The 12,552-nt window shown below is 46.2% G+C and overlaps 1 protein-coding gene across 2 annotated transcripts in view; it reads left to right on the top strand.

Annotated features, from left to right (window-relative positions):
• Window positions 1-12,552, top strand: part of PEX14 (peroxisomal biogenesis factor 14) — a 139,199-nt gene that overhangs the window by 107,190 nt on the left and 19,457 nt on the right. Inside the window, exon 4 of one of the 2 annotated variants that reach the window (XM_035019815.1) lies at window positions 4,610-4,738. The exons of the other annotated variant lie outside the window; for it this stretch is intronic. Within the exon in view, the coding sequence (XP_034875706.1) occupies window positions 4,610-4,738 (129 nt within the window). The remainder of the gene's footprint in view (window positions 1-4,609; window positions 4,739-12,552) is intronic. 2 annotated transcript variants of the gene reach the window in all.

Below are 12,552 nucleotides of genomic sequence, written 5' to 3'. Positions count from 1 at the left end.
CTTATTCTGAGAAGCCCTTGCACAGCCAGTCCCGCAGGAAAAAGTCAGCTCTTCCCGGTGCCCAGTTTTGTCTGAGTCCGTGGGAAAGGACCTGCAGCGTCGAGCTCCCAGGTCCCAGGTCCCAGCTGCAGCTCACAAAGTCAACCAGTTTGGTTTTGTTTGCATTTGAATCGAAACCTTTAGAAAAAGAAAACAAATCTGTGTATCTTCTAGGGGATACAAACAAGCAGGTGTGGCAGCCCCGAGGAGGCCGTTCACTTCAGTTGCCCACAGCAGTAACAAGGGGCTTTATTAATCAATAGCTTGTAACTTGCTTGCTCTGTTCTTTTAAAAGAATCCCACCCTGGGGAAAGTGTTGGAAAAGAAATCTTCCGGGCGGCTTCTGCACTGGGGCCACAGCTGTCTCCTTGTAAAGGGCACTGGTTCTGGAAGTAGATTCCAGAGAACTGAGAGAACAAGGAGACCACCCTGATTCCGGGTGCTCGGGACCTTCGTTTGCACTGTGTGAATTGAGAGCTCTCACTTTTGCCAGTCAGGCACCTGTGGTCCTTTTTTTTTTGGTCCTTTTTAAAGTATTTATTTGAGAGAGAGAGAATGAGCGGGGGTAGGGGCAGAGGAAGAAGCAGATTCCCCGCTGAGTAGGGAGTTGGACGTGGGGCTCCATCCCAGGACCCTGGGATCATGACTTGAGCTGAAGGCAGCCGCTTAATCGACTGAGACACCCAGGCTCCTCCAGGCACCTGTGATCTTAAAGGTGAAATGACACTGCCTCTCAGAGACAGGTGTTTTGGCCTCCTCATATTGGACAGGTGCCCTCGCTCCTTTCTCCTCCTCTTGGCTAAAGCTAGTGAGTGGATGGAATAACTTTCTTAGTTTTACTCTCCGTCAGTGATAACGTTTTAATTGTCACAGACCAAGGCAGGTAGCTCTTGGAATTGGCAAGTGGCAGAGGTTGACGTTCCCGAAAGCATCTAGATGCAAAGTGCTATCGCATAATGCAAACTGATACCCCAACTGAAAGAAACTCTTGGGCTTTATTGAAATTGGCTAATTCTTCCAAAGGTGGTGACTAAAGGAAGACTCCATGGCAGGAGGTTTGCCTGCCACAGGATGGCAACACCCTTTGCCCCCGTCTCTGCTCTGCTCAGCCCTTGCTTGGTCCCTCTGCGGTTAGATTATTCCTTGCAGATAGCAATCAACTGGAAGGAAGTGTGTGTGTCTAATTTGCATGAGATTATTTAAAACAACAACAACAAAAAAGGTCTGCATTAGTCAGGGTGATGGTAAACAACGCAAAGAGATGCCTTTTATGATATAGCCTATGCCTCAGCTTTCACAGCCAAATATAATTCACTTCCAATTGGCGGTTTCCTTTATTATTCCTTTTAACCTTTGGGATTCTGCAAGGTCTCAGTCTAAGCTCTCTGCCGTCTGTGGGGGGGAGGGGAGGGGAAGGAAGCCTGGATGTCCTGTGTGTGGGTCCTGTGACTGTCCCTCTTCCCTGCCTTGGTCAGTTCAGCAGTAGGAGCTCATGACTGCGTAGGTAACTGTTGTGTTCTGAAGGAGATGACACCCTTTCCCGCTGAGTCTCCATGAGTCCCAGATGAATCAACCTGAGTTGAGAGAACACTGAATCTGGCTGGCCAGTGCACCCCTTGCTGGGGGCGCTCTGAGGAAGAGGGCTCTCAGGTCTGTGAGAGGCCTTTGGATTTATTGGGGGTTAGAATATTAGAATGAGACGGGGACACTACCCTTGTCATTTTGGAGTGGTTCAAAAAGTTGTCCCGGTGTCACTTGCAGATAGGATCCGGGTGTTCGGTTTCTGTGCTGTTTTGGTCTGGCCCCCAAACGCCACTCGTCAGCCCTCACCTGTAGATGTGGTGCCAGCTGGGGCTGAGAGAGACCATTTAGTGCTTCTCTCAACCTCTCACAAGCTTGAAGACTTAAGACGTGATTTCAGAATCTGCCATTTGTTGTTTCTGTGCTAGAGGGGCAGTCACCAGGTGGCAGATGGAGAGCCGTGGGTTGTCGAGCAGGCAGCACCATGCCCTGCCTCGTGGGATCTGAGGCATGTTTTCACCTTCCTCGGGCCTTAGTTGTTGTTGTTCTTTATCTGTTAAATGAACGCAGTGCCTGGGATCATGGTCCAGCTATGAAATTATATTATTCACTGAGATCATGAAAATGCTTTTTTTTTTTTTACAAGAAGAAAAGTGATTCATTTTATGTAACTAAATCAAAATCCTGACTCTCCAGAGGACTGGGGATATCAGAATTCCAGCCAATGTAAATTTAGAGCATCAAATGATAAGGTCTCTGAAAAACAAGAGCTTGGAAGGAAGTGCTGATGCCCTTTAAACCACGGCCTCAGTAGTGGGCTCGGCTGCAATAATGCAAGGAACATGTTTTATTAGGAAAATAGGCTTCGTAAAAGCTCCGGGCCAGAGGGCAGAGCAGCGGGCAGGGAGTGCTGTCCCTTTAACCAGCTCCGGCTCTCAGGGCCGCGGCGCAGCCCGTGACTTACTGTATATTTCCCCAGCGTTAAACATTATCGTACTTGTTTATATTTGAAAGAGCCAAAAGGGAAAATGAGAAAGCAACTGAATGCTCCTTTTGGGAAAATTATCCTCATTTGCAGCCAGCGGCTGACAAGGCACACGAAGCGCCAGGTTTATGAAAGCCCGTGGTGTACCAGGGACCATCCGCGCCTGCTGACGCCGCACGTGCGCCGCTTCTCGCGCGGCGGATGACGAACTGCTTAAAACCGGGTCTTCCCTGGGAGAGCTCGGAAAGGGGCTCCCCTTCCTCTTCGGAAGGTGACTAGCTGGCACTCCCAAGCTGGGTGGAGCCCGAGAGGCACACGCTCGGGGTACCTGTCCGTCTGTCCTGCCCGTTTCTCTCGGGAGGCCTTTGGGGCAAGCTGGGGAATTTGGGAGGAGGAACGGCCCAGTACAGCCCCGCATACTCAAGAGGTAGCTTTTGTATTTGAAGGTGCTTGGCACCAGCCTTTCCATCTGCCCCGCTGGTGCACTGAGTGGGGTGCGTTGGGGCCCCCCCGCAGCAGCAGTCAGGCTTCACTGAGGGGCAGCCTTGCCCACCGCTGGCTGGCTCCCCTGTGTGCGGAGGGGGCAGGGGCAGGGCTGCGGTTTCAGAGGGGGGACCGCCCGCATCTGCTCAGCGTAGGGAGGGGAGTGGAGGGTCCAGGGCCTTCCAGAGTAGTGCAGGCCTTCTCCCTGACCGCTTGGTGGTGGGGCCTGAAAAGGGACAGAGGCGCCGCACCAGCTACACGCCAGTGTGGTGCGGGGCGGTGCTGTGCTCCGGAGCAGTAACGCGCCCCATCTGTTAGCCCCTTGGCACAGAGCGGGCGGCCCCGTGCTCCGGAAGATGCTGATCCTCAGAAGCTCCTTGAACCTCATCTACCCCCAGGGGCAAATACGCGGTGCCATGGGCCTCTAATGGAGAGCTGCCGACCAGATGGGGAAAAGCCCTCGGCCCTCATTTAAAGGCTCTGCGTGGTGGCTGCACTGGATACTGGGATTCCTGGAACAGCACGGGCTGGCCGGAGGGGTCTCTGCAGACTTAGCAGTGACCTCCCCACTGCCAATCCCACTGTCGGCGGCCCGAGCACTTTTGTACCCACTGTACCCACTTCTCGGACCGGCCCTGCGGGCAAGTCTTTCTCACACCTGTGCGCCACACCTTGTCCCTGTTCTTCGGGTTGGTTGGCATCCTCGTCCTCTTCCCACAGGGCCAGCGTCCCCAATGGGCTGCAGCCGTGTGCCCACTGGAAATGGGGTCTCCTCGGGCCCTCGCCCGCCTGTTACTCTCCCATGGGCAAATCCTCTCCTCGCGCTGCAGCCACTGCAGATGGCGCCCTGCTCTTCCGGGCTCAGGGCTGTCCTGAGCGCAGTGCGCTCTAGTGTGGGGAGGATTGAAACAAAGGGAAGCAGAAAAGCTCGCCAAAGGCGATACCGGCAGCCTATGCTAGGCTGGAGCAATAACCATCTGAAAGTTTGGGCCTGGCCTTGTTTTGATCTGTTTTCTTGTTTTATTTTCTTCTTTACATTCTATATCCCATTCATACTAATCACAGTCAGTCCTGATTTTTCTTTTTATTTCTGCATTTGTCATAAAATAAAGCAAATTATTCCCGTCTTCGGAAACGATCGAGACTAATTAGTCGTCTCACCCAATAATTAGTTTTTTGTTTCCCTGTCTGTTTTCATGCATTATTGTTAGTTTTCCCCCCTCTTTTTTTAACACCATTACAGATTAAAATGAGTCACATTTGCAGTTGATGGTATCTGTTTTCGGGGGAAGAATGGAGAATTGCAGTACGGAGCAACTTCAAAAGCAGCAATAAACTCAAGGATAAATTAAGGAAATTGAATGAGCCACATTTGGAAGCAGTGTGGAGGCTAATATTCTGTCGCTTAAGGTTAAATTGCAACTGAGAGAGGTTCCTGAGAATCCGAAATCGGGGAGGAAACTTACCAGGATGCTAGGCACTCTGTGGGCTCTCAGGGTCTTTTCTCAATGAAGATTTCGATGCGGCCAGGGACAGTGGCAAAAGGTATTCACCTGCACTTATGTCCTCTTCTCCCCCCAGGGCTGACAGATGAAGAGATTGATTTGGCTTTCCAGCAGTCAGGCACAGCTGCCGATGAGCCTTCGTCCTTGGGCCCAGCCACACAGGTGGTTCCTGTCCAGCCCCCTCACCTCATTTCTCAGCCGTACAGTAAGTCACCCGTTCAAACTCCTGCTTTAACCTTGCCTGGGGTTCAGGATTCTGGCCAAAGAGCAGTGCCTTCCATCTCCCAGACTCAGCAAGCGGGGAGAAACCGGGATTAGTAGACAGCTCTTGGGTTTTTCCAAAAGAATGTGCCACACCCAAATCCTCTCCTAGACAAACTTTTAAGTATGTGACAAAGGTTTAAGAAGAGATGAGAGGGACCAGAATAAATGAGTGTATTGTGTTGTTTGAAATATTTTGGTTACAAGTAAGAATCTATAAAAGTATTTCTTGGTTCTGTTTCTGTTTTCTTACATCATGCTTTTGCATGTCACTCTTTCATGAAGAACATGAACATCTGATTCATGACCTCATTCTCGTTTGCTCACTGAAATGACTCCTCTCCTAATTTTATTTTTTAAAGTTAATATTAGTAGATTTGGGGTTGCCCTTCTCTCCTTCCTTCCTTTTCCTTCTTTTCCTTCTTTTCTTCCTTGTCCTGGCTATACCATGTATGTTTATGTGGTGACAGTCTGTTAGAGAATTTCAGATTAAATGTAAAGCTCCTTTTTTGAATTAGCTTTTAATTATTACATGAGAACAGGACCCATGTTGTTTTTAAGTGAAGCTGTTTGAGGAATAACGGTTCTTCAAACTAGTAATAAATGTACAGTCTCCAAAATACAACCAGAACCCCTTCTTTAAGTCACTTATAAAAAGTTTAAAAAGATTAAAATTCACTTCGAAGTGATGGAAAATAGCTCAAGTTTCATTTCTTTAACATAACTCAGCCTTGGATCTGTTGTCTTTCAAAATGCCTTTTCTGTAATTGTCTTCATTTTAATTGTCTTAGAAGTTTTTTTTTTTTTTCAAAACATGTTAATTTAAAACAGTGTTAGATGTCAGATTTTGGAAGGCATAACAAAATGCTAGGCTTGTTTTGACCCCCACCACGTGGTCTGGAGCTACCTTCTGGCTCTTGCTTTGCTGTCGTCCTCACTGGCTTAGACAGTGCGGGGGGCCGGGCGGTGGGTTATGGTGTCACAGATGTCAGTTAGATATCTCCTTTCTTTTGCTTTCTGGATAAGGTTGAATGGGTGAGGCCAGGTGGCACAAATTCAAGTTCACCTCGTCCGTGGTCACCTTGTCTCACAAACCGCTGGTGTCCCCTGATCTCTGAGACCCAAGAAATGGTGCTCAGCGGTAAGCCTTGTATTGGAGCTACTGAGTCAGTAGCCACAGCTTGTCAGGCTGGGACTCACATCTCCTTCCTGGCCGGCATTCTTTCCGATCCATTGTGTTTGTTTTGGGTCACTAAACGTACTCTCCGGGTTTCCTTCTATCCAAAGGCTAGGTCTCCACACTTTTTCTTTAGTTGTGTCCCTGGGCCCAGCCATTTAATGGGATTTGTTGAGGACAGGCAGTGGCAGCTGGGGTGCAGAATTTTCTAAGACGCACATCTGTTCTATTCCAGCTGTTTCCTCCATGGCTTAAAACCAAACAGGTCTCTCGGCTATTTGGAAACTTCTTGCTCAGAACAGATTGTTCTGGTTGGTCAAAAAGTTGGCCTAAAACATCACGCGCTTGCCTACTTTTGGTAGGCGCAAAGGGTTAAACTGTTGGTCTTTCTGAAAGAGGTGAAAGAAGGGGGGGGGAGGGGGACAGTGCCGTCATCTAGATTCTTCTGTCCAGGTCTCTCTGAGAAGAAGCATAGCACGTTTCGGTATTTAGGTAGGAGTATTTTTAAGAGTCTCCCAGCCCTAAAAATAAAATACATCTTCTTAGAGACAGACTCCTTCCTGCTTTGACGCTAGTATAAAAACAATGGTCATGGCAATTTTAAATCCTTGAAGTTTCTACTTGTCATTGTTGAGCTTCATTCCTCTTGTACTGTTACACTGCTCCTTTCAGCTCCGGGGGTGACTCTACCTCTTCACTTCTGTACTTTTGCCAAGAGGTGTCAAAACTGCTCAAAAAAAAAAAAAAGAAAAAAGAAAAAAAAAAGCTTGATTTTGATTAATATAGAGAAACAAGACTTTGCCTGACTGATAATAAAACTGATAAATGACATTTGAATTACTTGTAGCGGTAATTTATTACATAAAATATCTTTTATTTGACATGCGATTAGTTGCTGGAAGCATCACTCAATCTGACTAGTTTAAACATGCTCTGAAATGAACCCCAGTAAAAACCAGGGCTGTCTGCTGCTGGCATTATGAAATATACTAATCCTGGAGTGGGGAAAAAATCTGACTTTAAATATTTAAATGATTAATTGGGTTTATATATTTTTTTACCTTTCTAACCCCCTTAATTACAAGCAAACTCAGGGGAGTTTCTGAACTAGGTGTGCAATCTGCATGCTTATCACTGAGGCATTGTCTGCGTCCTGGGAGGGATTTATGGCCTCCACTCATGTGTGTTCTTGCCCATTTTACATCTAGAGCCCTTTCCTTCCCATGTCTTGGCTCTTTAAGGACAGATACTCCTTCTCTGAACCCAAGCCTAGAAGATGGGATTCTCTGGGCTCAGCCCCAGATGCTCACATCTCAGGGAGGGGTAAGCTTTTTCAGGACACTAACCGCCACCCCGCCACCATGGAGCCCGGTGCTCTTGGATTATCACCTCTGGACTCGCCAGCCCTTCTGCTTTGGTGGGAGATGTCCCACTCTGTGCCTCTTTTGGTATCTCTGCTCTTTGGTGAATGTGTTTGACCTTGAGATGGTAGTAAATGCCTGTGTCAGCAAAGAGAACTTAGACACCTGCCAGAAAGGTACCAGGTCAATCCATCCGTGTTTATTAAGCATCTACTTACTGTGTGCTTAGTACAGTATCGTCAGAGATACAAAACGTGATCCTTAAAAATCTTACAGGCTCTCTGGGAGAGAAAAGATAAACTCTTAAGAAAAGGATAATAATATAAGACATTGTGATTTAATGCCAAAATTAATTATACAGACAAGAAATTCCATAAGAATACAGAAAAGAGAAAAATTAATGTGGGCTAGAGAAGTCGGAGAAGGCTTTGTGAAAGCTGTAGGAGGTTGACACTGAGGGGAAGCTTGATGTCACCTGGTGTGAGAATAAACCAGTGTTGTCAGGGCTCAGAGGAAAGTCAGGCTGGGATTCGAGAGGAAATCTGACGTTCTCTGCTTCTCGTTTTGCTTTCTTTTTGTTCGACTTTAATCCGGAATCAGTATGTGTGTATACCCGCAGCACCTACCCAGTCCTGAACATAAAGTTCTGATAAATGCTTGCTTGATCGATTTGTTCCAAGCTGATTTTTCTTATTTCCTCCCAAAGCAAGGTAGCTTTGGGATTTAGGGCCATTATAAATTTTGTAGGATAATATTTTTTTGTAGGCTTAAATATTTTCCCTCACTGTCTTTGGTACCTAACTTAGGTCTTTCAAAGATTGACCTGGGGGCGCCTGGGTGGCTCAGTCGGTTAAGCGACTGCCTTCGGCTCAGGTCATGATCCTGGAGTCCTGGGATCGAGTCCCGCATCGGGCTCCCTGCTCAGCGGGGAGTCTGCTTCTCCCTCTGACCCTCCCCCCTCTCATGCTCTCTCTATCTCATTCTCTCTCTCGAATAAATAAATAAATAAATCTTTAAAAAAAAAAAAAGATTGACCTGTATAGCTTCAGTTGGGATGTACATGTGTGAGGTTATTGAAAGGCTTTGACGTTTGATTAGAAATCCTGAGAGTGTGGGTTCTTTCTCACTCTGCTTCTTCATAGCCCTGTTGAGCAACATATACTTACCCGTGGTTATCTTCATTCACTGAGCAAGCATTTATTTTATTCCTGCTATGGGCCAGGCACTGTGCTAGACCCCGGTGGTGAAAAGATTAATAAAGCCTAGTTGCTCTCTCCAGTTTTTCCTGTTGAGTAGGAAAGGCAGTTAAGCAAATAGCGGTGCCTGTGAAGTAGGTCCAGGTGAAGCCCGTGGCCCGGACGAGGCAAAGGGGCACATCAGACAGTAGGAGATGTTTAACTGGGCTGGGGGGGGTGCGGACATGGTCAGCTCATTGACCGACCAAGATGGACGAGAGCAACCAGGCTAAGGCAAAGGCATATGGACATGACACCATGCAATGTTCAGTGGCTGGAGCCTGGGATGGCAGGGCCAGAAGAGAGGCCTGGAGAGGGAGGTGGCAGCCAGGCCGTCACCCTAATGGAGGACAGTTAAAAGCACATTGATTTTTTTTACTTCAAAATGTGTCATCTAATCATTTTTGAGGCTGTATTAACTATTTGACCATATTATTCTTAGACTAATATTAAAATTATTTGTATCATCTGAGAAGATGCTGCATGGAGAGGTGGGGAAGATGTTCTAGGAGTGTGTGAGGCAGCTGTCCCGGATGCTCTGCCCGGAGTGCCTTCCGCTCTTCTTTGCCCGGCCAGCTCGTTGCTGTCCCTCAGGGTTGGGGACAGCCGTCAGCTCCTCCCAGGACTGTCCCAGATGCCTCCGTTCCAGTGGGACAGAGGCTCTCCTTGGCCTGCCCAGTCCCCTGTTTGCTGCCATACTACCGTTAAATGTTTATTCACTTGTCTTTTCTATTACATTGGAATTCCTTGAATTAGAGGCTTTTTTTTTTTTTTTTAATCTATAACCCAAGGCTCTGACTTAGCAGGTGCTCTAGAAATGCTTGTTGAATGGATAGATGGTGGTGGAAATGTGCTTGGGAATTGAAAGGCTGTCCTGTAATACCACCATCCAGGGGGAGCTTCCCAGGGAGCCAGTGAGTGGGGCCTCCTGTGTGCTCGGCCACGCAGGCTCTCGGAGCGGACAGGCCTTGCCTTCAGAAGGCCACCATTTGACCATTTAGAGGGAAGCCCAATGCTTGGGGGAGTACAGTGAAGACTAACCCATGCCATCGTGCTTGGCGTGATGGTGAGAGCTTTTAGAATTAATGAAGGCAGATCTCACTTTTTACTTACAAAGAAGTTACTGGTTTATATATTGAAGAAAACATTTCTCTAATTTTTAGGAAATTGTATTTTTTCTTTTGTCCATGTGACTGGTTTATAATAGTAGCTTTTCAAGAGCTAGCACACTCTCTCTTTTGTTTGCTTTGTGCTGCTCCCATTGTGGTGCCCTGTGGGTGCCGCATAAGTGCCATTTGTAGATACTGAGGAGGGCAAGTGTCCCAGGAAAGAACCAAGTGAAGAAATCCATTCTGTAGGTTTCTTAGGCCACTGAAAGAGTCTTTGGTGTTGGTGGTAGGTAGGGTTATATCTTTGCCCACAGTGCAGCCTGTGTTCATTTTATAAGATTCCCCAACAAATAACAGAAAACCCAAAATAAGAGTAGCTTAAACGAGATGGAAGAATATTTCTCAGTTCTGTAAACATGGGCAGTCGGGGCTCTATGCTCTGCATCCCTGATACCTGGCTAGCACCCATCCTGTGCTCCGGTGTGACTGCCTCGGCTCCAGCTGTCCCATCTGCTGTCCAACCAGCAAGAGGAGGGACAGGAGGGAGAAGGACCAGCCTTCTAAGGACACCTCCTGACAATTGCCCGCATCACTTTCACTTTCTGCCCCCTGGCTGGAACTCCGTCACACGGCCACACCCGTCTGCACAGGAGGCTGAGAAGTGCAGTCCTTGTCCTGGTGGAGCATGTTCCCAGCTTTTCATATCCCACAGAAGGTTTGAGTTGGAATAAACACTAACTTCAGGATGATAGCTTCCCTTGGGTGGAGAGGAACACATGGCTAGTTTCAGCGGTATTTGGAAAGATCTAGCTGGTACAGTAGGTGGGTTTAGGATTACTAATTTTATTATCATGCTTTATAATTTATATAAATGTTATATTCTTTTGTATGTGTCAGAAATTGCAGGGGATACTTTAAAAAGTTGAATTTGAATTCTCAGGTCTTGCTTTTCCCCTTGGTGTCAGCTGCTAACTGAGCAGAGAGAGAACCTAGAGCCCACACTGCTGGGTATTGTTCTCAATCACTACTGGCTCCCTTTACCTTTTCTCTTTGTTTTAAAAATTCTGAGTTTTTTTTTTTTTTTTCCTAAATCGACTTTATTAAGGTATAATTTACCTAAAATAAAACACACCTATTTTATTTGTATGATTTTGAGTTTTGGCAGGTGTACACTCCCATGTGGGCATCACCACATTGTAGAACATTTGCAGTACCCTAGAATGTTCCCTTGTGCCCTTTCCCAGCCAGCCTGACTCTGGGGCAACCCTTGGTCTGCCTTCTGTTGCTTCTGACTAGACTTCTCTTTCCTGGGTTTTATATAAATGGAATCATACAGTATGTACTCTCTCTTGTCTGGTCTTATGCTCAGCATAATGTTTTTGAGCTTTATCCGAGTCGCTGTGCATAGCAGGGGTTCCTTCCTTTTGATTACTGAGCGGTATTCCATGGTAGAGATGTACCACATTTGTCCGTTCACCGGTGGAGGGGCTGTGGGCTGTTTCCAGTTCTGAGCTAGGACGCTCGAAGCTCTTGTGAATGTTCGTGTACAAGTCTGTATGTTTTTGTACCTCTTGGGTAAATGCCTGGGATTGGAGTTGCTGGCTCATATGTTAAGTGCATATCTATCACGATAAGAAACTGCCAAACTGGTTTTCAAAGCAGTCGCACCATTTCACATCCCCATCAACAACGTGTGAGAGTCGTGGTCGCCGCTGTTGGTGTTCTCGGTCTTTTTTAATGCCAGCAATTTTCATGCGTATAGTGGTACCTTATAGTGGTTTGAGTTTACATTTCCAGGATGGCTAATCATGTTGAGCGTCATTTTACATGCTTTTTGTGCATTTGCATACACCTTCTTTTGTGAAGTGGCTGTTCCCATCTTTTGCCTATTTTTAATTGTCTTCTTGAGTTGGAAGAGTTCTTTACGTCTTCTGGATTCATGTGCTTTGTCAGATGTGTGTTTGTTAGTATTTCCTCCTGGCCCGTGGCTACCTTTTTCTTTTCCTTGACATTGCCTTTTTACAAAAGATTTTAAAATTGATGATGTCCATTTATCTTTGGGTTTCTTTTTTTTGGTTTTTTGTTTTCGTTTTTGTTTTTACAGTTTTTGGTTTCGGTGTCCTATCTGGGTTTCTTTTTTTGTTTTTTGTTTGGTTTGGTTTTGGTTTTTGTTTTTACAACTTATGGTTTTGGTGTCCTGTCTGTGAAGACTTTACTTCCCCCAAGGTTAGAGAGGTTTTCTACTTTTTTCTTCTAGAAGTTTTAGAGTGCTTTAATGTTGAGATCTGTGATTCATTTTTAGTTAATTTTTGTGTATGGTGCAATGTGGAGGTCAAGGTTCAGTTTTGCTTGTCTGGATGTCCATTTGTGCCAGCACTATTTGTACAAAAGATTATCCGATCCCCGTTGAATTACCTGTCTTTCTATCAAAAATCAATTGTTTATATAAATATATGCATGGCTCTGTTTCTAGACTCTTTAAAGAAATTTTTTTTAAACAAAGCTACTGAAGTACATTTTACATATCTTAACACTCACCCGTTTCAAATGTACAGTTCCTGACTTTCAGTATCTTCTTGAGTGATGCACTTACAATCAGTGTTAGCACTTTCATTACCCCAAATAAGATGCTCTGTGCCCATTTACTGAGAATCTCACCTCCCACCCAGGCAAGCACTAATCTACTTTGTCACTATAAATTTACCTTTTCTGGACATTTCAGGTAAATGGAATCATACTATAGGTGGTCCCTTGTGCCTGCCTTCTTTCAGCAGGCACAGTATTTTTTAAGTTCTTCCATGTGGTGACATATAGCAGGACTTCCTTTTTATTGCCGAAGAGCCCCCATTGTATGGGCATACCATCTTGTGTCCATC

The sequence above is a fragment of the Mirounga leonina genome, unplaced genomic scaffold, assembly GCF_011800145.1.
Source record: "Mirounga leonina isolate KUSES-001 unplaced genomic scaffold, KU_Mleo_1.0 Mir_173, whole genome shotgun sequence".
NCBI lineage: Eukaryota > Metazoa > Chordata > Mammalia > Carnivora > Phocidae > Mirounga > Mirounga leonina.
This window is presented reverse-complemented; position numbering and strand designations above follow the sequence as displayed.